The sequence below is a fragment of the Carcharhinus amblyrhynchos genome, chromosome 27 (assembly GCF_965287045.1).
Source record: "Carcharhinus amblyrhynchos chromosome 27, sCarAmb.v2.hapA, whole genome shotgun sequence".
In the NCBI taxonomy this organism is placed as follows: Eukaryota; Metazoa; Chordata; class Chondrichthyes; order Carcharhiniformes; family Carcharhinidae; genus Carcharhinus; species Carcharhinus amblyrhynchos.
This window is the reverse complement of record NC_137350.1, coordinates 8,318,397-8,346,272: the sequence shown is the minus strand read 5'-3', so window position 1 is coordinate 8,346,272 and position 27,876 is coordinate 8,318,397. Positions and strand designations below refer to the sequence as shown.

The window sequence follows — 27,876 nt, the reverse complement described above, 5'->3', positions numbered from 1 at the left end:
CTAATACTATAAATGCAGATCCCGAATGGGGTCTCTACTGATCCACAGTGAATAACTGCACTGTTTAGGGACTTTTACACAACCCTCTATAACTTGAAGACTGCCACCAATGAGGTGGACTTTCGGGAGTTCTTTGAGGCACTGAATCTCTTCTTGGTGGACAGGGGAGAGGTCACGGCATTGGAGAAACCAGTCGACATTGAAGAAATTGTTAGGGTGGCCAGAATTAGGCCGAGTGGGAAATGTCCGGGCCTAGGTGGGTACCCTATCGAATTCTACAAAAAATTTACGGATAGGTTGGCTTCCCTGCTACTGCGCATGATCAGTGAATCATATGAGAACCACTCTCTCCCACAGACTTGGAGGCAAGTGACAATTTCGCTTATCCTTAAAAAGAACAAGGAGCTGCAAATCTGCAGCTCCCATAGACCAATCTCACCGCTGAATGTGGATCTCAAACTGACTTGTAAGATTTTGGCCATTCACTTGGAGGGCATTCTATCCTCTATCATCTTTCCTGACCAGACTGGGTTTATTAAAAAAATAGACGTTTGTACTTGAATATTCGGCAACATTTTAACATTAATATTTTGTATGCGTCAGCCACCTCCAAGCTACTAGAGATGTTAATCTCACTGGACGCTGAAAAAGTATTTGATCGGGTGGAATGGGATTATTTACTTCATGCTCTCAGCAGGTTCGGGTTCGGCCCAAAACTCATCTCCTGGATCAAAATACTGTACTCTGCCCCTTTAGCCTTGGTCCAGACAAACAATGTGCATTCAGCTTTTTTCCCTTTGTCCTGGGACACTAGGCAATGATTCTCGCTCTCCCTCTGTTATTTCCCATTGCTATTGAACCTCTTGCTGCGGCCTTTCGCAACGGCAAATGAGTGGTGGGGATTGGTCGGTAAGGAATTAAGCAGGGAATATCGCTGTCTGTGGGTGACCTACTATTGTATGTTGGTGACCTGTCAAACTCGATTCCCAAAGTCTTATCTATACTAGAGAGGTTTGACCGTATTTTGGGGACCAAGATTAACTTGAATAAGAATGAGTTCCTTCCTTTGAATGAAGTGGCTCATAGCCTCCCACTCCACACCCTGCCTTTCAAGATTGTCACTAGGCAGTTTACTTGGGAGCGCAAGTGACTAGCAAATTTAGTGGGCTCTTTGGAGATAACTTTGCTCCACTCATGGGGCGGATGGAACAAGATCTCAAACATTGGTCCATCTGCCCGTTATTGTTAGCGGTCTGTATCATTGGAGTGAAGATGAACATACTACCTATGTTTTTATATCTCTTTCAGTGCATCCCAGTGTTCATTCCCAAATCCTTTGATCAGCTCATTTCAAGCTTTGCCTGGAATAGGAAAAACCAAGAATGCGGCGAATAATCTTACAAAGCCCTAAATGGCAGGGGGAGGTGCGGTATGGGATTGCCCAATTTTCTATTTTATTATTGAGCAGCCAAAATGAGAGCAGTAGTGTGTTGGGTGCCGAGAGAGAGGCAACAGGAAGTTCCTTGTTGGCTGCAGTTAGAATCCTCATCCTGTGCTCCGTCTTCCTTGACTGCCTTGATACGTTGTCAGGTCAGCTCTTAGAATTTGGAAGCAATTTAAACATCACTTTGGATTTCAGGCCTGGTTGTTGGTCTCCTCAGTATTGGCTAATCATTTTTTTTCTCTGTCTGTTTTGGATGATGCCTTCAAGCACAGAATCAGAACATTCGGGGCTTGTATGTGGACGGCGTGTTTGTGTCATTGCACTGGTGGATAAGTTTGCTTTTACCTGCAACGCACTTTTTCCAATATTTGCAAATTCGAGACTGTGCACAGGGCTGACCCCCAATTTCCAACACTCCCACCTCCTACCTCCATTGACATCTTCTTAGTGCCTTCTATTACTCTGTGTGGTATCATTTCTCCTCTCTATTCTCAAATTCTGTCCCATCAAAACTCTCAATCAGTGGATAAATCTTGATGGGAACAAGATCTGGGAGAGGAGTCCTCGGAAGAGAATTGGGACATAGTGCTGCATCGAGTACACTCCTCCTCAATATGTACCAAGCTGGGTGTGATACAATGTAAACTCCTTCACAGAGCATTTCTAACTGGGTTTAGACTCTCTAGATTGTACTCAGGCACAAGCCCCATTTGTGAAGCTCCCGCCACCCTCTTACATATGTTCTGGGCTTGCCCATCATTGGATAACTACTGGACATCGATATTTAAGACGATTGCGACAACACTAGATCGGGACATAAGTCCATCCCCCCACGCTGCCCTGTTTGAGGTCGTGCCTTTAAATCCGTCGCTGCCAAAATTCCTGGCGGATTTTATAGCTTTCATTACATTTCTGGCAAGGCAACTAATCCTGTTTAGATGGAAATCAGATGCATCCCTGACGAAATCACAGTGGGTGATGGAGGCATTAGATACCATTAAGCTGGAGAAGATGAGGTGCACGCTACATAGACCCACTGCTAGGTTCTATAAGATCTGGCAACCATTTATAGCATATGTTGGGACGCTGCATTGGAGCTGGATGAATTGATACCCAATGGCCGCAGGACCCCGAGTGCTCCCACAGAACCCCCCTCTCCTCTGATTGGTGGACGCACCCTGGCCCTTTACCTGAGTACACCTGCCCACCCTGTCAAGGTGCAGGGACCAACACGAGAACTTTTCTCTCTTCCCTCTGACTCACTTTCTTCTTTATCCTACACTGTCTCTCTTTCTTTTCTCTGCTCGCTCGTTTGTAGCCTGGGCTGCTTGGACACTCAGTTGGTTCTCCAGTGACGTTCCTCTGCCTTCTTGTTTTTATATATTATCACCATCATTACCAGTGCAATTAGATGGGACTTGGGCGGGGTGAGCGCCGGGAGTGCCAGGGGCTTAGCGCCGGGAGTGCCAGGGGCTTGTCCCCTGGCCGTGGGGTGCCCTGAGCCCAGTCGCATTGGAATGTACACATGAGCAATGTGTGGATCTGTATCTGTGTTTGTTTACTATGTAAAATGTAAGAAAATTTTCAATAAACATACCAAAAGATAAGTTAGGGAAGTGGCTGCCAAGATTTTGACTGAACAACTAATGTCATAAGAATATGACTGTGGTTCATATTCTACCGACTGCGGACTCAACCAAAAACAAAGGATAAAGACAGCCAAATTTTTAAATTTTGACCTCCGCTTCTAACAGTGGTAAGGTGGCTTGGTGACCTCTTGGCAACGCATCTTACAGATGGTAAACACTGCTGCCACTGTATGTTGGTGGGGGAGGGAGTGAATATTTTTGGATGGGGTACCAATCAAATTGGCTGCTCTGTCCCTGATGGTGTCAAGCTTCTTGAGTGTTGTTGGAGTTGCATTCATCCAGGCATGGAGAGAGTATTCCACCACACCCCTGACTTGTGCCTTGAAAATTAGGGATAAGCTTTGGGGAGTGAGGAGGCGAGTTACTCGCTGCAGTATTCCTAGACTCTGACCCACTCTTTCATACATGGTGTTTACCTGACTAGTCCAGTTCAGTTTCTGCTCAATAGAGAATGTTGAAAGTAGGGGATTCAGCAATGGTATTGGCAATGTAAGGGATGATATTCAATTCTTTCTTGTTGGAGACGTTATTGCCCGACACTTGTGTGGCATGAATATTGCTTGCCACTTATAAGCCCAAGCCTGGTTATTGCCCAAGTCTTGCTGCATTTGGACATGGACTGCTTCAGTAGCTGAGGAATCACAAATGAGAATTGTGCATCTGCAAATATCCCTTCTGACCTTATAATTGTAAGAAGGTCATTGATGAAGCAGCTGAAGAAGATGGCTGGGTGCAAGACACTTCCCTGAGGAACTCCTGCAGTGATATCCCAAAACTGAAGTGATTGACCTCTAATAACTACAATCACCTTCCTGTGTGCCAAGTATGACTCTAACTAGAGGAGAGTTTCTCCTTGATTCCCATTGACTCCAGTTTTGCAAGGGCCCCTCGATGCCACCTTCTGTGAAATGCTGCCTTGATGTCAAGGACACACTCTTGCCTCAGCTCTGGACCACTCTTTTGTCCATGTTTGAACCAAGAATGTAATGAGATCAGGAGCCGAATGTCCCTGGCTGCTTGTTAAATTGTTTTTTTTGTTGTAGAAAGATGATCTATTTCGAAACAATGTGTGCTTGAGAATAGCTTCATTAATGTTTTTTCATGAAGGCTCCAGCTTCTTTGCGAAGCTTTGTATTTATCTTGTGACCAGGAGCCACCACTGTTAGCTTCATTAATGTGTTGAAGCCAAAACTTTGCATCAGTAATGTTTTCTCACAGCTCTTTTGTCCGGCGACCAACTTCATTTGGTTCCAAAGATACTGGAGAAAATAAAAAATATTTTTCAGGTAACAACTGCTTTTTAATCACCCACTGCTGAGTTAAGCTGATTTTATTTCTGCATCTTAACAAGGCAAATCACAGATGCTCACCTAAAGTCAAATAATTACTAGTTATCTAATTTTCTCAGTTGAAAGCTCCCTCTTCATTTTGGTTTCTTTTACCATTTCCCTTTCTGATTATTTGCCCATATAGAGCTTGGCCACTTGATCAGCTGCCAGGAAGCCACCAGCAAGCACCTGAGTCATCTCCACCTCTTGTTGGGACCTGCTGATCGATTGGAAAATCCAAGTCGGCCTCCTTTAAATCATTATTAATTGGCCATTAACAAGTCATATCGTGTACAGTTGGATAGCCCTACCACGATGCGCCCACCAACCCGCACTCACCTATCCCTACCTCACATCTGTAGATATGATCCAGGATTGGCAGAACTGCCATTGCAGGCTGGTATTGCTGATTTTAGTGTGCGTCCACCTCCAATCCTGTTCCTTTTCTGGGGTTAAAAGTCAAGCTGCTTAAAAGTCTCTGCGCTCCCTGACCTGCTCTGGCTCCCAGTCCAGCAGTATGTCAGTTTTAAATTCTTAGCCTTGCTTTTAAGCTCCAGTTGTTGAACATGTAAAACATTTAATTGAGATTGCTGCAGCGTTTTGAGCACCTGAGACCTGAAGGACTGCAAAAGACTTCTCTTTGGTCTGAATTTCATCAAGAACCATCCTTATTGCCCAAACCTGTATTCCAACTCGGGAAGTTTAAAGAGCTAACTTTTATAAGAAGGCTGTGGAATTTTTACATGACTGATTTACCCATGTGTGTGAAACTAGACTTTAATTTTAATGTTTACTACAGAGTCTAATATATATTGATCTTTTACTTTCTATGCATGAAAATTCACTTTGTCCTATGATTCTGGAGGATGTGTGCACAGCACAGATGCACAATCTGAGTTACAAAATATTCAACTCCGCTATGAGTTTACCATCCCCACCCCCTTCAAATCCCTTTCCGTACATTCTAAAAATTACCAAAACAAGACGTCACAAAGTGGAATTGCGCATGGATGGAGAAATCAAGAGCCAAGCCATGCAGAACACAGACAGTTGAGATACCAGTACACACGATGGAAGATTCTCATACATACACATTCCAATCCCAAGCTCAGCTTGACTTGTATTTTCTCCAATAGGGAAGATTGAGAGAGGTGACCTGATAAAATATTAAATGGATTTGACAGGGTAGATGCAGACACTATTTCCATTGGTGTGAAATCGTAAGCACTTTTCAAACAAAAGGTGGTAGAAATTTGGAATCCTCTGTCCTAAAAAGGCAGTGGATCGCTTGAGCAATCGTCTGATAATAGTTTAATTGGTAAAAAATGAAGACAGGTAAATGAAGTACAGATGAGTCATATTCTATCCGATTGGGGGAGCAGACTTGAGGAACTGATTTTGATTTGATTTGATTTATCATTGTCACATGTATTAACTTATAGTGAAAAGTATTGTTTCTTGTGCACTACACAGACAAAACATACCGTTCATAGAGAAGGAAACGAGAGAGTGCAGAATGTAATGTTACAGTTGTAGCTAGGGTGTAAAGATCAACTTAATACAAGGTAAGTCCATTCAAAAGTCTGACAGCAGCAAGAAGCTGTTCTTGAGTCAGTTGGTACACGACCTCAGACTTTTGTATCTTTTTTCCGAAGGAAGAAGGTGGAAGGGAGAAAGTCCGGGGTGCGTGTGATCCTTAATTATGCTGGCTGCTTTGCCGAGGCAGCAGGAAGTATAGATGGATGGGAGGCTGGTTTGAGTGACCAATTCAAACCAATTTAGTCAGACAGCAACTTTTTCCCATTCTTTAGACCCCGGGTGGTTTAAAGGACTGGCCCCTGAACCAAAGTTAAAATTGGCTTCATGTTTTCAAAAGGGGCAGCAAAGGATGGATGCAAGGACCTCACAGATTGGATTTTGCCTTATGGCCAAGAGCTGGACAGTCCTTAACTGGAGGTTAATTGTTTTTGTTTCTCTTCAGATTAGCAGGTGTTAAATTCCTAGCTTCGGGTCAGAAAAATCCACAATTAATTTACCTTTCCTGTACTTTATAAAATAAAACTTTTGGCACAAAGTGTGAATGACTCAAAGTCTTTGCATTCAGATATATTAAAAGTCTTGCATCTTATGCTTTCCTGGTGACAAAATTGTAACACAAAATTGATGAAAGGTCATTGTCCTAAAATGTTAACCGTTTTGCTCTCCATAGCTGCTGCCTGCCCTACTGCCTATTTCCAGCATTTTCGGTTTTTATTGAAGGCTTTGTCATGCTTTGGTAAAATTCTCATTGCCTTCAGCATCATAAATTCCTACTTCAACATTTATAATGAAAATGCCCATGTTGAATTGTAAATATAATTCACATCCTTTAACAATGAGCGTTTAGTTCAGATTGTGGAAACTGGCTGTTCCTTCCTAAATTTCAGACTGTCTACACCTATTTTACATAAAGCTCTTGTGGCTAGCAGAGAAAACTTCTATGCCAGCATTATGGATTGGAATTGAAGCTAGGTGACGGATATCAGCCAGGATGCTCAAACCTCTTTGGTGGCTGGGAGCCGCTGCTGCGAATGAAGATTTGGCTGAGCGCCAAATTCTTCCTTCTCATTGTAGTAGTGGCAGGGCTTACAGCATTGGAGAACTCTGGCCATGAAATCTAACTCATTGCACCCTGCATGTCCATCAAGTGTAATTGAATAATCTTGAGTTTTGAGCCATTCTGTTTACTTGGCTCTTTTTTGTGCATGTCCACCTCAGATCCTATTTCTTTCTGGGGCTAAAAGTCAAGCTACAAGTTTTGTTTGTACGTCACTAGTGTTTGCTGACCTGCTCTGGCTCCTAGTCCAGCAACATCTCAATTTTAAATTCATAGCCTTGCTCTCAGACTCCAGTTGTTGGGAGCACACCGCTCCCTCTCTATCCTTGCTTGAATTTTAACTCTAGTAACTTAGCTTATTCTCATGTGGTAAGACTCAATACCCCATACCTTGCCTCATCTTGAAATCCAGGTAAGCTTTCCCTTACATGCCCTTGATAGCAAAGTAGATCTGTTAATTGCTTTCAGCTGCTGAAATGATTCTTAATACAAAAGAAATCTCCTCTTCAAGGAACAAATAGAGTATTAGATTTTGTTTTAAGTTTAAAACCTTTACATGGGTTGACTTAAAAGATGAATAAACAAATAAGCCTCGGTGATGGTTTCAACTTTAAGTTAGAAAAGTCAATATCCAACTCCGAGACACAATAAAACTAGTTCTCTACCTGAAATTAATACTTTTCAGGAAAATTTCAATTGGTGTTTCTTTATGTTTGTTTTATCATGGTAGGAGATAATAACCACAAGTCCTCTTAGAAACTTGAAACTGAATTTTTGTTTTGGGAGTTTCAATTTGACTAGTTTCCAAGAACATGTGAGCAGGAGGTTGTTTTTCCCATTGAACCTGTTCCACCATTCAATGAGACCATGGTTGGTATCGTTTAATACTTATGGGTAACTAAAATCTATCAATTTCAGACTTAGTTGATTTAGTATTGATTGCATCAGCAGAAGTGTTCCAAACTTTTCCCATCCTTTGTGTATGGAAGTGTGCCATAATGTCACTCTGATTGATATAGCTCTAATGTTTCAGGTTATGTCGCTTAGTTTTGGACTCTTCAACCCATGGTGTCTCTATCTACCCTATTTGTTCTTCTGAATGTTTTAAAACCTTTGATCAAAACACACGTGAACATAGGAATTAGGAGCAGAAGCAGGCTACTCAGCCCTTTGAGCGTGCTCCACCATTCAATTAAACCATGGCTGATCTCTTCCTAGTCTCGTATCCACTTCGCTACCTGTTCCCCATATCCCATATCCCTTTAACCCATTTTTTAATCAAAAGTATATCTGTCTCCTTCTTGAAACCAGACTGTACTGTCTTCTGAGGCAACAAGTTCCACAAATTCACCATCAGCGAGTAGTTCCTCCTCATCTCGGTTTTTAAGTCTACTGCCTCTCAAGCTATACTTGTGACGTCTTGTTCTAACTTGCCTCACAAAAGGAAACATTTGGCTTACATTTATTTTCTCAATCCCTTTCAATATTTTATATACCTCAATCAGTTCCCCTCTCATCCTTCGAGTATAAGCCCAAACTGTTTAAATTTTCCTTACACATCAACCCTTTAATTCTGGAATCAATCTGGTGATTTTTCTTTGAACTGTCTCCAATGCCACCATATTCCTCCTCAAATAAGGAGACCAAAAATACTTTTATGCTCCGGTCCTTTGGCGATAAAGCTAACATCCCAGTTGTCTTTTTTATTACATGTTATACCTGAATACCGACTTTCTGCAGTGCATGAACAAGGACATCCAGATCCCTCTGCCTGGATGCATTTTGAATCTACTTTCGACTTGAATAATTTGCCTTTCCATTTTTTTGGCCAAAATGGATAACCTTACATTTACCCACATTAAACTCTATCTGCCAGATATTGGCCCATTCTCCTGGCCCATCTACATCTGTCAGTAAAAACACCCATTAACTTTCTGAACATCAAGGAATGCAACCCTAGTTTGTGTAATCTCTTCTTGTAATTTCACCTCTTCGAGTCCAGGTATAATTCTGTTCTCCTTCCACGGCCAGTGTATATCCTTCCTAATGTATGGTGCCCTGAAGTGCTCATTACAGGTGTGATTTAACCAGGATTTTGTTTTGCTGCATCATAATTTCTACCCTTTTGTTTACTAGGCTTTTAAATAAAAAGCCCAACATTCCATTAACTTTTATGATTATTTTCTGTTCATATTTTAATGATTTGTCTGTACCCAAAATAATTGTGGACCTGCACCATTTACAGCTTTTCACCATTTAGAAGGTGTCTATTTTATCTTTCTTTGAGTTCAAAGACAATAACCTCAAAATTTTCATAAATTGAAATCCGTTTGTCAGCTCTGCCCACTCATAATTTATGATGCCCGTTTGTAATTTTATGCCTTTTTCCACACTGCTTCCAATGTCACCAATCTTTGTACCATCAATCTTTCTGTGCCATATCTTGGTCATTAATAAATGCAGTGAATAGTTGAGGCTCCAAAACAGATGCCTGCAGAACACATCCTGCTGTTTGTCTCTGTCCCCTGCAGCTCAACCAATTTCCTAAATGGGACAATAATTTGCCTTCAATTCCATGAGCTTGAACTTTAGCTCACCGGCACTTCTGCGGAACTTTTTGAAATACCCTAACATCCATCAGCATTCCTCTACCCATCTTAGTCGTCTTTAAGAATTCACTCAGGTTGTCAGACGTGCCCTGTCCTTTACAAATCCATGCTGGTTGTCTCTGATCAGCTGAAAATGTTCATGGTGTTCAGTCATTCTATGCTTCTAAATTTTTGAAATTTCCTGACGACAGATGTTACGTTAACTGGTCTGTATTTCCTGACTCCCTCCCGCTCCACCAACCGTTCTTAGCAGTGTGATATTTACAATTTTCCTATATGACGGAACTATAGTTAAGGGATCTGCAATGTTCTCACCTTCCTTTAAAACATTTGAATGGAAACAATCTTGCCCTGGAGATTTGCGACTCTTTAGTGCATTATTTACTTCAGCACTGTTTCTTTGCTTAGGTTAATTTCAGTGAGTCTCTTGTCTCTCATTCACTATTAGTTTATGAGGATTATCCAGAATGCAGAACTCTTCCTCTGTTGTAAATATTAACTTAAAGTAATTATTCGAGATTTTTATTGTCAGAATTGCCATTCAGGAGTGCCACATTGTAAATTGTTTTGTTGATTTTAATATCTCGTGCAATTTTATTTTCATACACTCATAGCTCAACTGCTCTGTTACTTGTATTCTTGCCATTTAAAAAGATAGGTTAGGATATTAGTTTTATTACTAAATCTAATATGGCATGTTCCTTGGTTCCAGGACATTTTGTTGCAAAAAAATTAACTCGTGTGCCCTGAGTAGCCTGCTCATCCTAAACATTATGAAAGTTAAAATTCCCTGCCAAACACCACTCTGCCAGCTTTACCAATTTCTGTATTTGTACCATCTATCACATCACAGCTGCAACTAACTGTCATATGCACAACTCCCACTACAGTCTTAAATCATATTTACGGTGGCACAGTGGTTAGCACTGTTGCCTCACAGCACTGGGGACCCAGGTTCAATTCCGGCCTCAGGTCACTGTGCGAAGTTTGCACCCCACCCCCGTCTGTGTTTCTCAGAGTGCTCCGGTTTCTCCCACAGTTCAAAGATGTGCAGGTTAGATTAATTGGCTGTGCTAAATTGACCCTAGTGTCAGGAGGATTAGCAGGGTAAATGTGTGGGGTTACAGGAAAAGGGCCTGAATGGAATTGTCATCAGTACAGACTTGATGGGTCGAATGGCCTTCTTCTGTACTGGATGGATTCCTGATTCTTCTACGTTTCATAATATCTCCACTGCTGCTTGGTTCTCATTATATCTTTTCTTCTCATTGATATTATTTCACCCTTAATTATTAGGGCCTCTGAGATATCCCTACCATATTCCTATCTTTCCTGTAGACCTTGTATAGCTCAGATATTTGATTTCCAGTCCTAACCATCTTGCAGTCATGTCTCAATAATAGCTATGTCATACCAAAAGTTGAATTTGGGTTTGGCGTATGTTCCTTATATTCTGTGATTGTGCAAAGGCTTACTTGTGCCACACATCCTAACCTATACTTCAGTTCTAACGTTTTCATCAGGTTCTTACTTCTCTCTCTAGTTGTAATTACTTTACATCTTTTTAGCTTTTCTAGTAGTGTTTAAAGCATGATTTGTGTTTGTTACTCTCTATTATTCCTATTGCTTGTTTTTTTGAATTCTTAACAATGCTACTTTTGCCTCTGAATCCTCCCCCACTTAGTAGTTTAAAATCTTTGACTATTTTATCCTTTCTGCTAGAACCCTGATCCCAACCGGTTCAGAAAAAATAAGGTCCAACAATACAATCCCTTCCTGTCCTAGTCCTGGTATCACATGTACCATGAGGTGGAGCTCCTGTTTCCTGTACCACTCCTTCAGCCACCTATAGTTCAATCCCTTGATCTGCTTATCCGCTGCCATTTTGAATGTGGTATGAGTAATAATCCAGAGATTATAACCCATATAGTCCTGTTCTTTTAATTTGGGTCCTTGTTCCTTGTATACTGTAAAGATGTTCTCCTGCCTATGTTTTTCTTTAAAGTGCTACTTACTTTTTAAAGAATCTTGGTGGTCGAAACATGAACTACCTCTAATTCAGCAGTAATAGTATCACCTGGATAGGCCTAAGGATGGTTAAAGGTGGATAAATATCCCTTGGGTGCTCTGCAGTAGGGAATAAGTGGCCACCTGTCTCCGAGTTTGAGATACTTTGCCTTTGTGGCAGAGCTGTACTGATAAGGAATATCCTGAGTTCAGAGTTGCTGACCTAGAAATAGGAATCTGGGATAGGGAGAGCATATTAGCTGCTAGTCACTTCCAGTTCATTATCCAAGGGTTCCTGCTGGAAAATTTGTGTTGTACACAGAAAATACTGTCAATGCATAGGCAATTTCCACCTGTAAAGAGGAAAGACTGGGTGTTGCCTTGGCTTCCCATTTCACGTGGAAGGTGCACACACCAGTGTTAACAAAATATTAGATTTGCTCTATGTTTTCACTATTGTCTATCTGCTTCCACTTTTACCTGTTTTCCATTCTGTTTCTTTCTATGTATGATGGATGCAGGATGATGTGCGGACTCGACTTGGCTTTTCCCTTTCTCTCCCGCCAAAATTATATTCAAGTAGTTTTCTGATGCTCACCATTGTTAACTAGCGTTAAGATAGCCCTCATGAGTGGATGATTCAGTAACAGCTTAAAAACTTCCCTTAGCAACATTGAGCAAGCAAGGGAAAAAGAGGGGAGAAATTAGCACTATGATGTCCAAATGTTGAAAATTTGTTGATACATTTATCATAAATACATGCTGAGTAGCTTTGGCATATGCCACAGAAGCTGCTTTCAGAATAGCTGCGTTTTAAGCTTTTTGATTTGGGCTTTGATTTCTGAAGCAATCAAATAAGATTCGCTTTCCGACCATAAATTGCCTCTGCTAATCTGGAGAGTTTCCTAAACCAAACCAATTTTACCTCTCCCAAGTTCAAGCTAAAATTGCAGCAATGCTGCCTTAAGGCACCCTTGTTTGATGTTAAATGTAGTACCGTGCCAACGTAAAGATGAGCATGTTTATCCAAGCTAGATTAATTAATTTTTTTATGATCTTGAGCTGCTCCAGCAATGAGAAGAGCTGTTTTGTGGCAGGAAGGAACAGTTACTCAAACAGACCCTTGTCCTCCAGCACGTGTAGACAATCCCACCTGGCACATTCAAGAAGAAAGAAGAGAAACAAATTCCATTTACTTCAGCTCTAGTTCACAGTGAATTCCAATTTAGTAATAAGGTTGACTGCATCCAAATGGACGGCAGGGCTCAGTTGGCTGCCTAATTCATTCCAGTTGAAACCTGAAAGAACATTGCCTATACTTTATGTATACCTTGTAGTCTACTTCTTCCACTTCATGCAGCCCTGATCATGTGTAGAATCTCAAGTTCAATGTCATTTGTTATGTTTCTGTTCGCCTTTTGTTTCTGTTCTTTCCTTCTCAAGCATAGGTTCACAGGCACAGAATGGTACGTCACTTCCAAGTGATAGTTTTTTTTTAACCGCACATTTTGGGTTGAGTTTTTGAATTTGGGCAGCTAGTTCTACACTGGGTAGCATCACTGCCAAGCCCAATTCTGCCCTTAGCAGATCTCCACAATTGCAATTTTTAAGCACTCACATTCCCTCCTTAAGCCAGGATGCTGATTCCTTGCAAAAGCAAAATACTGCAGCTGCTGGAAATCTGGAAGCACAGCAAAAATGCTGGAAAAGCTTGGCAGGTCTGGCAGCATTTGAGAGAGAAACAGTTAATATCTTGGGTTCTAATGAAAGCTGTGGTTCTTTCGCCACAGGTGCTGCCTGACCTGCAAAGTCTTTTCAGCATTTTCTGTTTTTGTTGCTGATTTCTGTTGTCAGGACATAACATGCCATACCCCAGCTCAGATCACCTAGTGTAACCCAAACCACCAAGACCCATTAATCTGCATGGCTCAGGTTTGCAGTACTTTTGACACTATACTGCTGGGGGAGTGTTTTTTTTTGGAGGTTAACATTAAGCTGAAGTGTGCCATGGTGCACACACCCACACACCTACCCCTGGTCTTTGTCTTTATAATCGAATGTAGGGGTTATTCCAAGTCAACCTGTTCGATGAACAGACTTGGCACTGTTTGTCCCTCTCTCACAATACACATTTTTTTAAAAAAAGATGCATGTTGAACCACAATATTAAACAATGCCAGTGGCATAAATCAATTTTAATTACAATGATGTTACAAATTTTACAAACCACATTTGATTTTGACCTTGTAAGTAAGGGGTTGTACATGGTTTATAGCAGAATACTTGTGGCAAATCCTTTATGTAATGATTGCAAGAATCTACAGGAGCTATCTGTTCTATGCTACAAGAAACCTACCGTAATTTCATGCGAATAAGTATCAGAGTATATGTTTTTGGTTCGATAATTGCAGATTATTCAGAAGTTATGATTGTGAGATGTTTCCAGGTACCAAGCACCTTTCCAGATCTAAGTCCACTGAAGCACAAGTTCTTGTTTGAACAGAGATCATTGAAGTTTGTTTAAAAGCATTTAGGGAAAATATGCTGAATGGAGGTGCATCTGGGTATGTTAATTGTGTTAAAGTGCTTCTAAGTATGTGTTTATTTTTCTTTTTAAATCAAGAAAAGGTTTTGCTTGTTGGGTGTGTTCGTGAAATATTTTGAATTACAAAAAGTGCTTTGTTCGTGTGTTTAGTTAGGGTATGCTTTATGAACAGAGCCTTGGCTTGTGGTTTTGATGGAAATATAGACATTTGTGAAATGTAATTGCTGGTTTAAGGATCACTAGTTTTTTAATGCTGCTGTCCTAATCCAGTGACCCTAATTATATATCTTCTATATATTTCACATCTATGTGTTGCCCTCTGGCAACGTCATCCCAAAGCAAAGCATTAGTTTGAGGTAGCACCGTGATTAGCACTGCTGCCTCTCAGCGCCAGGGACCCAGGTTCAATTCCAGTCTCAGGTGACCGTCTGTGTGAAGCTTGCACATTCTCCCTGTGTCTGCATGGGTTTCCTGCCACAGCCTGAAGATATAAGGGTTTGGTAGATTGACAATGCTAAATTCCCCTCAATGTCAAGAGGATTAATGGGGTAAATACGAGGGGTTATGGAGATGGAGCCTGCATGAGATTGTTGGTGGTGCAGGATTGATGGGCTGAATGGCCTCCCTCTGTACTGTAGGGATTCTGTTCTATAACATGTACAATGGTGACATCCAAATCTACCTTGCTAGCATGTCTTTGACTCCACAACTGTTGCTGAATTTTTGGACTGCTTATCCAACATCCAGTATTAGCTGAGCAGAAATTCCCTCCAATTAAATACTGGGAGGGGACTGAAACCATTGATTTTTTTTTTTGTCCCCACTTCCAAACCCCAGTCTCTCAACACTGACTCCATCCCTCTTTGGGAAAACAGACTGAGGCTAAACCCATCCTTTCATAAATCTGATGTTGTCATATTTGACCCTGAGATTAGCCTTTAACCACATTTTGTGTCATCATTAATGCTGTATATTTCTGCCTTCCGAACTTTGTTCTGCCTGAACTTTATCAGCTGCTGAAACCCTTATTCATACCGTGTTACTTCCTAGCCCTGACTATTTGACTATTTCAATGAACTCCTTTCTGGTCTTCCACATTCTGTTTGTTGTAAACTCCAAGATCCCCAAACTTACCTGCCTGTAAACTTGCACTAAGTTCCATACACCTTTGCCCGTGTGCTCACTGACTTACATCGGCTCTGAGCCCAGGAACGTCTTGATTTTAAGATTCGCATCCTTGTTTTCAGATCCATTTTAGTTTTATCCCTCTTATCTCTGTAATCTTCTCCAGCTCCACAACTCTCCCAAGGTATCTGTGCTCTGACAAAGGGTCATCCAGACTCTCAACATTGGCTCTATTTTGTCTTCACAGACCTGTTGAAATTTTCCAACATTTTCTGTTTTTATTTCAGATTCTAGCTTCTGCAATAATTTACTATTAACTTCAAGATATATTTATCTAATTCTGATCTGTTGTAAATCTCTGGTTTTAATTTCACTGCCACTGTTGGCCTATGTAACTCAAGGTATAGCCCTAAGTTCTGGAATCCCTTGCTTGTTGCACTTCACCACGCCACCTTGCTTTCCTCCTAATGCACTCCTTAGAGCCCAGCTTTTTCACCAAGCTTTTGATCCTTGTTTTGTTGGGTGTTTTACTTTATTTTATATTGCTCCGGTAAAGCATCTTAGGACATTTTATTGCATTAAAGATGTCACATAAATATCCAAGTTATTTTAGGCAATGTCATTATTTCCTATGCAACAGAAAAATGAAGACCATAAAGTATAAGAACCAAAAGGCTGAATTTTTTTGTAAATCACCTAAAAGTAATCTTGATTTATTCACTCACCATAAGTCAGATAAATCACTGGGTTATTTGTATAGTAGATGTTATAACCTTTGGTTTTAAATGCATATGAATATTGCCAACTTTCACACTGATACCTTGGTCTTCCTTACTTCTGCTTCGGATGCACTACCCAACTAAATCTAGCAATTGTGAGGTTCCTTGCCTATTTAGAAAATGTTTGCATTGAAAAAAGCAGTTTTTTCTTTTTATGTGATGTTCCTTTTAAAATAAAGATGGACTGGAGAGTATTCTGAAAGAGGAACTAATTGGTTTCCTGATTATGACATCAATTAGATTCCAAGAAAAGCTATGCAACCTGATGTTACCATGGGGAATCACAGCTAAGAAGCAACGAGTAAATAGAAAGCTAATTTCAGAAGGATTTTGTTTACCTGTGTTTTCTGTTTGGCAATCTAGAATACACTGACAACTCATGTTAAGAAGAAACAAGCAAGGTTTTCTCCAAATGGGACAGTGTTTTGTTTGGCAGTCCTTGAACAGATTCTGGTGTTGAAACAGGTCTTGAAAATTGAGCAGAGTCTAAGCAAATGTGTTTTATATGCTTGGAAAGAGCAGTGAGTTGAATACAGGACTGCAGATTTTTGTATTGAGCAAGACCTGTTGCTGCTGTTTCCTCACATTGCCAGAGTCCACCAGACTGTCTAGAGGGATAGGAGAAGTGAGTTTCTGGGAACACTATGATATCAGGGCTTATTGGTGGTATCTCTGTCCAGGGAATTCAGATGAAATACAGCTACTGGTTAATGGAACTCCAGGGTTGAAAAGATTGAGTGGAAGCAATTGATCCTACATTGCGAAGGCCACATCGGAAAGACAGGTTACACGTGGTCCCATATTTGCACAGGAAATAATATGGGCAGTTGTAAATATGTGAGGCATATCTTTGTATCAACTTTTTAAAGTGAAATTTTAAAAGTGAAAATTTTGCCTATTGGCATTCTTTCCATTGGGTTTGTGGGAATTCCTTTTTTAAAAAGCTGTTGGTTTCCACAGGGATCATAATGTATGATAATTATCAGGGTACGGTGATGTGCATGCACGTATGTGTGTGTCAATCCTCTAAGTTTACAATTACACCAGCAATATTCACTAACTAAAGATTACAAACTGTGCTTTTTATTTGTATGAATATTTCCTATTACCTTTTACCATATTCGCAAGTCTGTTGTTGCCATGATTCATTAAATCCATGGACCCTTTCTGGTCAACCCTTTCAAAACCCCAAACACTTAGCTAATCTCATGAGATGGTGGTATCCTCAAAGTCAGGAATCAGACCCAACTGTAGACCCTGTGGATGAAATACCTGGATTTACTGTGCCATCTAACACATCACTGCAAACCTCATTAGAAGTGGAAGCTGAATCTTATAGAAACTTAGAAAATTCTGACAGGGTTAGACAGGGTAAATTTAGAAAGAATGTTTTCAATGGTGGGGGGAGTCCAGAACTAGGAGTCATAGCTTGGGGATAAGGGGTAAGCCTTTTAGAACTGAGGTGAGGAGAAATGTTTTCTCCCAGAGGGTGGTGAATGTGTGGAATTCACTACCACAGCATGTAATTGAGGTCAAAACATTGCCTGATTTCAAGAAGAAATTAGATGTAGCTCTTGGGGCTGAAGGGATCAAGGCATATGGGAGAAAGAGGGAATTAGGATATTGCATTTGATGAATAGCCATGATCAAAATGAATGGCAGAGCAGGTTTGAAGAGCCAAATGATGCATTTTGGTAAATTGAACCAGGGTAGAACTTACTCAGTTAATGGTAGGGCACTGGGGAGAATTACAGAACCAAGAGATCTAGGGGTGCACGTTCATAGCTCCTTGAAAGTGGAGTCATAGGTGGACAGTTTGGTGAAGAAGGCATTTAGTGTGCTTTGTTTCATCAGTCAGAACATTGAATACAGGAGTTGGGACATCTTGTTGAAGTTGTACAAGACATTGGTAAGGCAATGCTTGGAATACTGTGTGCAGTCCTGGTCACCCTATTATAGAAAGGATATTATTGAACTAGAAAGAGCGCAGAAAAGATTTACTAGGATGCTACCATAACATGATGGATTGACTTATAAGGAGAGGCTGGATAGACTGGGACTTTTTTCTCTGGAGCGTAGGAGGCTGTGGGATGACCTTATAGAGGTCTATAGAATAATGAGGGGCATAGACAAGGTAGATAGCCAATATCTTTTCCCAAAGGTAGGGGAGTGTAAAACTAGAGGGCATTGGTTTAAGGCGAGAGGGGAGAGATAGAAAAGTGTCCAGAGGGGCAATTTTTTCACACATAGGGTGGTGAGTGTCTGGAACAAGCTGCCAGAGGTAGTAGTAGAGGCGGGTACAATTTTATCTTTTAAAAAGCATTTAGATAGTTACATGGATACAATGGATATAGAGGGATATGGGCCAAATGTGGGCAATTGGGATTAGCTTAGGGGTTTTTAAAAAAAAATAAGGGCGGCATGAACAAGTTAGGTGAAGGGCCTGTTTCCATGCTGTAAACCTCAGTGACTCTACTCCTGTGTCTAGTTTTTCTGCTTCTCTGTAAGCTGAATCCAAGCCATGGAGTATCTGGTGAACCATTGCTTGCTGAGGTCTTTCTTGCTGGTGACTCAATTGCCCCAGAGGGCGCAATGTCCAACTTAGACACATTTAATGTTGCTTTTCAAGCTATCGTACAATTATCCGAATTGAAATGGTATACATTCACCTTTGCCAGATATCTTCAGAAGTAAAATTTCTGTTTCTTCGCGCCTGACTCTCAAAACTGTATAAACCCAGCCCCTGATTATCCTCGCTGAGTGAGGGGTAACTGATGAATAGTACAGAATGTGACAATATGCATTTCTGTGATATAGTAAAAAGTCTGACAACACCAGGTTTTAGTCCAACCTGAAAATATATTATCAAATAAATAGGTTGGACTAAAACCTGGTGTTGTCAGACTTTTTACTGTGTTTACGCCAGTCCAACGCCGGCATACCCACATCATTTCTGTGATATGCCAGGAGTGCAGAAGCTTACTCAGCAGTTGTTTTACAAAGGTTGTACTCCATTTACTTGTATCCTTTTTGACCATAGTGTGCTATGATAATCCATACCATTACAATAGTATTGAGTGTTGAACAGTGCTCTCCAGGGAGAGTTTCTAGTTTCTTGGTCACTGCAGGAGATAATGTCGAGTGATGTGTTGAGAAGAATGATTTAAACTTTAATATTCTACAATAATTGTGTGTCATTGCTTTTTAGTCTTTTCCGCCTTAATTAGAAGGCCAAGTACTTATTGTTCAACAGTCTGGAACATGAAAAATACTTGATTAGGAAACGCGCTGTCAAACATGACATTAAAATCATCTGCATTCAAGTCCTGATCAGTATGTTGTTGATGGCTTTATGCCCATTGTAGGAATGTTAGGTTGCAAATGTTTTGTGTTCTCTTCCTAATTGGCTTGTATCCATATATGAAAATCTTCAATGAACATCAGGTTGTATTTTTGACACTCTTTTTTGCTGTTATGGCCAGCATCGCTGGTCATTTTAATAACCAGCAGGTTGAACAGTAATAACGGACATTAGAACCTTCATTTTTATTTTTTCCCTTAAATTCTGGCTTTCTTTCCTTGCTTGAAGATTGTTTAGTGGGGACATTGTTTCTTCAACATCAATTGTCCACTAATGTGAAAGCATAGACTGCAAGGATTAACAGGCAGTTTGCTGACTCGATATTGTACCTGAGCAAATTCCTCTTCTCTCCCGATATCCACAGGCGCACTTTTATAGTAAGCGTTACTGGGGCAGCACAGTGGTTGGCACTGCTGCCTCACAGTGCCAGGGACCTGGGTTCAATTCTGGCTCGGGCGACTGTGTAGAGTTTGCATGTTCTCCCTGTGTCTGTGTGGATTTCCTCTGGGTGCTCTGGTTTCCTCCCGCAGTCCAAAGATGTGCAGGTTAGGTTGATTGGCTGTGATAAATTGCCCCTTTACGTCAGGGGAATTAGGAGCATAAATATGTGGGGTTATGGGGGTGGGACCTGGGTAAGATTGTTGTCGGTGTAGACTCGAAGGGCCAGATGGTCTCCTCCTGCACTGTAGATAGATTCTGTGACAGCACTCAGGAGTGAGAATTTAGCTTTGTCCCGCTTGCTCCAGCTGCCCTTGTTGAGATCAGCTGATTCACCAGAGTGGGATCATAAGTAGAAAAGGAAGCCATTTGACTCATCTATCCTCCATCCTATCTATCACATCATTTCACTATTCTCATCTCCTGTACCAAACCGGGAGCCCATTTCAAAGGATGACCATTCTATGGTGATGAAGTTGCCTTGATCAGTCCTAAGTTGCCCTTTACTTACTTTGAAATAGTGTTTGAATTTACTTTTGTGTAACAATTTCTATTTTATATATTTCAATAAAGATCTTCTCCTGGTTATGTTTTCAAGTGGATCCTAATTTCTCCAGCTTTCTGTCATAACCCAAATCTGTATTGTCAGGAATTGACCTTGTGCTTAGCTATTTATTGGTTAAAATCATTGAACCACTGAGGAAGCCTATAAATTTGTTTAACCAGGGAAGCACTCATTTAACCTCAGTGAAGTTTAGCTACCTGAGAAAGATAGCAATTTGATTACTTAAGCATGAACGTGAGCAGTGGTGCATGTGTTTTGGAAGAAAATCTTTTCGCCACATTGTTTCTGATTTCTGCAATATTCACCATTAATCTATAAGTCCGGTTACCCAATGAAAAGTTCAAGGAATTTTGTGATCTGAAGTATTGTCTTGAAAGTAAGCTTTATGCTAAAGGAGGCAGTGCGACGTATTCTACTGTGGTGTCTATAGATATGATGACTTTGTCTTGCATAGTAGCGTGCTGACCTTCGAGTCATAATGTTGCAAGCCCCACTTCAGAAACCTGTGCAAATTATTGAGGCTGATCATAAAGCAGTATTCAGGAAGTGCTGTCTTTTATCTTTGATATTGCAAAGAGCAACAGGATAATACTCGGTGCGCTAGTAAGCATTTATCCCTCTACCCTCCTCGCAAACAGATCATCTGGTTGCTGATCTAATCGTTGTTTGCAGGACCTTATCGTGTGTAGATTGACTGCTGTGTTTACCTACAGTACAATAACTACATCTCAAACATACCTAGTTGGTTGTGATGTACTTTATGATGTGAAAGATGCGATATAAAAAGTGTTTCTTTTTTCCTTTCAATAGCTTGACTAACTGATTAATAATCTGCTCTGTTTATTCACTAACCATAGCACCATGTCTGTATTAATTTATATTTCAGATGGGGCCTGAGCATCGTGTGAACAAGTTCCTGGCGCTTCTGAAAGAAGAAGGAAGGTTAGTTTCATTATTCCCCACTCCTCTTCCAAATCCCACATGAGTCACTATTTTCAGAACAAGGAATTAGAAGGAAAAATATTGCTTGGGTGATGCTTTACCACTGTCTTGAATAAGTATCAAATGTTTCCAATAAATGTGCACAATAGCTAATCAATGATAATATGTAGATATGACCTCATCTGTTTTTAAAAAAAACTATTTTTCCTTTTAATTATCACCAGGGCATGGCACATTGATTAGCACTACTGCTTCACAGCACCAGGGACCTAGGTTCAATTCAGGCCTCTGGTGACTGTGTGGAGTTTGCATGTTCTCTCCGTGTGTACATGGGTTTCCTCCAGATGCTCTGGTTTCCTCCCACAGTCCAGTGATGTGTGAGTTAAGTGGATTGTCCATACTAAAATTGCCTCTTCATGTCAGGGGAATTAGCAGGGTAAATATGTGGGGTTATGGGGATAAGGCCTGGGTGGGATTGTTGTTGGTGCAGGCTCAATGAGCCGAATGGTCTCCTGTACGGTAGGGATTCTGTGATTCTAAAAATGCATGCGGAGGACCTGTAATTTTTCCAATCAGGGTTAAAACATAAACGTAATATGAGAGAAAATGATGCATTCAAGTTCTGTTGCAAAATTAAGTTTAGGTAATATCCTAAACTGCAAGAGTGAGACTAGAGTGCTTATTAATACATACAGACTGTTAGAGCTTACAACCCTATAGTTATGTTCTACAACCCATTATTTTTCAGAATATCTATTAGAGTTAGAAATTAAGCAATGCTAACAGTGTTTGAAAGCAGTGGAGCTGAAAGCACATTACTTGGAAACATAAGATACTAGAAAATAATAATGGTATAATGAGAGATTTTAAATGATGGCTTTTATTGAGAATGAAGTTGCAAGCTAGATAGAACACAATTAGAAATACAAATTATCAATTGATTAACCCTTTTAAATTATTATCCTTGTTTTTACATGCCTTCATAACCTGGGTTCTACTTTGCAATCTTCTCACAGCTCATGACTTCATATTTAACCTGCTAATTTTCTTTTCCTTTGGCCTCTGATCCACCATTGATGATGGATGCTTTAACCATGATTCTGCACTACACAGTTCTTTTTGTAAATTCTTGTATCATGGCAAATCTCCCACACCATCAAAAATGTCCTCGAGAATCTGCCTTGTTAGCCTTGCTTTCATTCATCTCCCCATTGGCTTTTCTTACTGTTTTTCCCAATCTCCCCTGTCTTTAGGATGTTCTATTGTTCAAAACATCCCAGAAATGTTATTAATGTAAACACCTCACCTTAGTGAATTTGGGTATTGAGGAAAACACAGTAATGTGATGCATGTAATATACATAAGTCTGTTAATTAAATGCCAAACCAAATTCTCAAAAGCTTATTAGATAAAGTAACTGACTAGCGTAACATGGTACATAATATATAATAAACATTGCTTCTCTGAGGGGAGTGAATCTGTGGAATTCTTCTCTGCAGAGGGCTATGGAGGCTGGGTCGTTAAGTATGTGCAAGGCTGAGATAGACAGATTTTTAATCAGAAAGGGAATCGAGAGTTCTGGAGAGAAAGCAGGAAAGTGGAGTTGAAGTTTATCATATAATTCATGGAATGAATCAGTGGACCAGATGGCCTACATCTGCTCCTACATTGTATGGTCTTTTGATGCTGTCCCTAGATTAATATAAGTATTCATTCTCACCATTCAAAACAAAAACTGCTGAAAGCTATTGGTTTTGGTAATGGAATGGACTTTTTAAAGTTCTGCAATGGGATCTGAGTGTTGTTGGCTAGGCCAGCTTTTACTGCCCATCCCTAATTGCTGTTGAGAAGATGGTGAGTCACCACCTTTAACTGCTGTATCCATGTGATGTAGGTGTACACACAGTACTGTTTTAGGAGGAGTTCCAGGATTTTGATCCTGCAACAGTGAAGTTTTAAGCCAGGATGGTATGGGGCTTGGATAGGTATTAGCACAGACCTGCAGTGGCATGGTGGCATAGCAGTTAGTACTGCTGTCTCATAGCACCAGGGACCCAGTTTCAATTTGCCCTTGGGTGACTGTGTGGAGTTTGCACATTTTTCCCATGTCCGCATGGGTTTCTCAGGGCGCTATGGTTTCCTCCCACGGTCCAAAGATGTGTAGGTTAGATATATTGGCCATGGTAAAGCATGGGGTTGAGCGGTAGGGTGGTGGATACAGAATCAGTTGTAGCCTTCAAGAGGAAAGTGGATAAATGCCTGATGGAGAAAGTTTGCAGGGATATTGGAGAGAGCAGGGGAGTGAAGTTAATTGGGTAACTCTTTGAAAGACCCAGCACAGATTAAATAGACTGAGTGCAGTATGCAATGTTCTCTGCTCTATGGTTCTGTGATATAGCATCTTTAATATGGTAAAACATCCCAAGGGAGTTTGAGTATTGTCAATAAAATTTCATAAGGAGACACTGGGGCAGATGTCCAAAACCTTGGTCTAAGATGCAGGTTTGAATAACTATGTTAAAGTAGATGAGTGAGAAATAGGCTGAGGTTTAAGGAGGAAATTCCACAGTTTAAGACCAGGGCAAATAAAGGGACAGCCACCATTGAGATGTACAACAGTCCAGCATTAGAGGATTACTGAGATTTTAAACAGTATTTAGGGCTGGAGGGGAGAGTACACGGACTGATTAGAAAGCAAGGATGAGGACTTTAACATCAAGGCATTGCCAGACCAAAAATCAACGTTGATCAACAAACACAAGAGTGATGGATGAAGAGTGTGTTGGGATATGGGTGGCAGAGCTTTGGATAGGCTCATGTTTATGGAGGGTGCAAAGACCAGAGAGCATGGGAATAATAGAGTTGAATTAACAAACCGCTTGTGACAGTGCATTAATAAAGCTATCCCTTCCCTCCACCCCTCCCCAAAGTAATCTTCAATGCTGATTTCTCTTTGTTGTATCTTGCAGTGACCCTCATCGCCGGGATAATTGGGATTACAAACAGGAATGATTATTTGGTCAGCACTGTGAATAGCAACTGACAAATGAAGTACTATCATGGCCATTCAACTTGGAAAAGTGAATCTTCAGTCTAAAAACTTGGCATTTTGCATGTTCCTTGCAAAGAAAATTCTCTTACATGTCTTAAATTTTAAAGAACAGACATCCGCATTCTTGGTTTTACTGGTTTTTAATATTGAAAAATCTACTAAATTTCTTCTTGGATATTTTCACTTGTTGCTGTGCAGAGCTCTCTCATTGCCTTTCCATCATACCTACCTCCCCAAGTACCTGGAGTAAGATTGAACATTATATCACTAAATTGCACTCATGCAGGGCGAATGGCATTATAAGGGTGTTATGTAAACCCAGCCAGCATCGTTGCTTTGGAGCCTTGGAGTACATTAGGTTGGTCCTTTACATGGAAGCCAGAAGTAAATTGCTTTCCAGGAATTGGGAGATGCGGTAAATCTTACAACCGGGTTAGTGTGCACAATTGTGCATGTAAATAGGGGTGGTTGCATTTGTGGGGCATACTGTTTCCAAGTAAGTCTTTTATCAGCAATACAGGGACCATAGTCTAAACTCCATTTGATTCTTACAGGCTGAATTTTCTTTGTGTAACGTGTACATTTAATATTGGTGAGGATTCTGAGTTTGATATAATCAAAATACCAAAGTTAGAATCGCTTCTTATACTGCGAACGTTTGTTGAGCAATCCCCACCCTCCACATTTAATACCTCTTTTAAAAAAAAGTCTAATTCCCTATACCCTGCTGATTTAAAAAATATACAGCTTGGTGTAATTGTGCACAAATTGGAGCTTTCTCCTGGATAATGTAGAATATATACCAAAGCCTTGTGTTTGATATCTGCTAGAATCCTCTGTCTTGTCGATCTGTGCTTATGTTGCACACGTTTTGCTGTAGTTTGTTGAATTGCAATGAGTTAGCATTTCCATCTGTCCCTGTGACACTGGTGCCAAATGCTTTACCAACTTGACCATTGTTTTCTGCTGTCTTTTTCTCTCCCTGATCCTGCACTTTGAAGGAATAATTGGTTGAAACAATTAAATTTTGTGCAAATCTCAGTCCTAGAAGGAATGCTGGTATTTTCTAGCCATGTGCGCTTAATGCCACTGCAGACTGGAGAGCTAGAAAGGAAATTGCAACTGGTGGAAATGTACAGTAGGCTGATCAGAATCTCATCTGATCTCAGGTTCCCTGTGGATCAGGGAGCTGATATTGTGTAAAATTAGTTAATTCTTAATTTAGATGATTGTCAAAGTCAAAAGCATTTTAAGACCAGTGATGCAAGAATGTTCTCCTTGTAACAGGGAAGCCCAAGAGATTTAAATTATGAATGATTTCGAACCATGTCCAATGGCTGAAGGGTTGGTAACAGGGTCCAGATTGACAAAGAATCTCGGAGGCGACATAAGGAAAAGCATTTTATATGTGAGTGGTTTGTAATTGGAAGACACATCCTGATATGGTGGATACTCATTCGTGAATAACCTTCAAAAAGGAATTAAATAATTACTAAAATGAGGACATTGCAAGGATATCCTCAGCCCTTGCTAAGAACATGAGATCAACGTGCAGAATGTTTTTCAGCTGAAAAGTTACATGTATGGATTCTGGAAAAGGCCAACAGTACTTGAGAATGAAGCATTCACCATAGAACCACAAAAAAAATCACCTTAAGCAGGCCCCTCAGTCCATCAAATCTCCATTAGTGGTTTTCCACCAACCTGTAACCATAGACCAGATGAAGGTATAATTGAAAAGGGAAACTTGATAGATATTCTTTCGGCAAATTATGACTTCTTTGAATTGGAACCAACTACATCGACTTAATGTGAATACTACAGAAATGTGCCTATGCATTTCAGCAATTCTTCTATACAATGTGCAAAAGCGTACTCTTTTCCTTTGTTTCCATACCCCAGTGTCACATTTTCTCATGTCACATTTTGGGTGAGCTCAACTGCGAGGCTCCCAGCACCAGACAATCGAGGGTCCAACAAAGCAATTGAAGTGGAATGGAAACAGTATTCGGAAGTTCTAGCAAACTTTTCAGTGAATCAAAAACTATTTTTTAAACACAGATTTGAGTAATAATGGGCACGTTAACTTTGTCAGTCTTGCTTGACTGGGAATAGTAATCATGCGTCATTCCTCAGTTATGAAGCATCATCTGACCAGCCTACCCTTTTCTAAATAGTTGAAATAGATCTTGTATGTATTTCCGTCCAGAGCCAAACATTTTAGAAAACATAATGTTATTCGGCTGTAGTAGTCTTCACACAACACCATATTGCCCCTCTCCCACAGTCATGGATTCCCAGTACTCATCAGAACCTCATGGAATTTACTTCCCTTGAGAGAGAACAGAAACCAATGCTGGTTAAAGATCTTTCTGGGAAGCTCAACAACTGAAATGGCTGCAGTTTTTTTTTATCCTTGCTCCATATCCCATGCTTTTATTTAAACAATCTGAGATTTGAAATTCTTTAAATGCAGTAGTGAGTGAACGAATTTAGCCAAATCACTTCAGGGACACATTGTGTTGATGGTTTGCAGAATTGACAGAAACTAGAAAATGCTCTGGAAAGCATTGGACCAGCACTTTCTGGAATTCTGTTTTTAACCTGTTGAAACTCTTCTCCATTTAAATAGCAATTTCGGGAAAATTATGGAAATATTCAAACCAAAACCAGAAATGCAGATGTCTCCTGATAAATGTTATTGGCGTCTTGTTTGGGAATGAAACTTACCTTCAGTACTGTATTTATTTCTGTGCTGTTTACAATGTGTAAGTATTAAAAAGAATCAAATAAAAACCAAGCTTTTCTGTGATGGCTCTCTGTTGGGTAGTTGAGGTGATCTGTGTAAATTAATGGGCTTCATCAGTTCACGGTTATGCCCACATAGTCTTTGTTGATCCTTGCTGGCCCTGTGTCTCAAACTGTAATGAATTCTGTTCCATGGTGATGTAAATCTTTTTACAGTGAAAATGTGCTGTTTAATATATGTTGAGTTGAATGCAGCTGTAATGATATAATAAAGACGCATATGACAGACTTAGTTGGATACTTTCTGTTAAAAATTTATTTATTAGTCACAAGTAAGGCTTACATTAACACTGCAGAAGAAGTTACTGTGAAATTCCCCTAGTCGCCACACTCCAGCGCTTGTTCAGCTCAGTGCACCTAATCAGCATGTCTTTCATACTGTGGGAGGAAACCGGAGCACCGGAAGGAAACCCACACAGACACGGAAAGAATGTGTAAGCTCCGCACAGACAATGACTCAAGCTGGGAGTCGAACTTGGATCCCTGGTGCTGTGAGGCAGCAGTGCTAACCACTGCGCCGTCCACTTCTGTTTGAAGTATCACCAAAATCAGGAGCAAAATATCCAGCAGAGTGGTTGTATTAGATATGCTTTTCATTCGGTGGGAGTCCAGGATCTCAGGTCTCTCT

At 40.4% G+C, this 27,876-nt stretch overlaps 1 protein-coding gene across 1 annotated transcript in view; it reads left to right on the top strand.

Annotated features, from left to right (window-relative positions):
• nsfa (N-ethylmaleimide-sensitive factor a) overlaps window positions 1-27,480 on the top strand; it is a 222,383-nt gene extending 194,903 nt beyond the window's left edge. Inside the window, exons 20-21 of the mRNA XM_080213611.1 lie at window positions 21,333-21,388; window positions 24,358-27,480. Coding sequence (XP_080069737.1) covers window positions 21,333-21,388; window positions 24,358-24,400 — 99 coding nt within the window. The 3' untranslated portion in view covers window positions 24,401-27,480. The remainder of the gene's footprint in view (window positions 1-21,332; window positions 21,389-24,357) is intronic.
• Window positions 27,481-27,876: the final 396 nt, after the last annotated feature.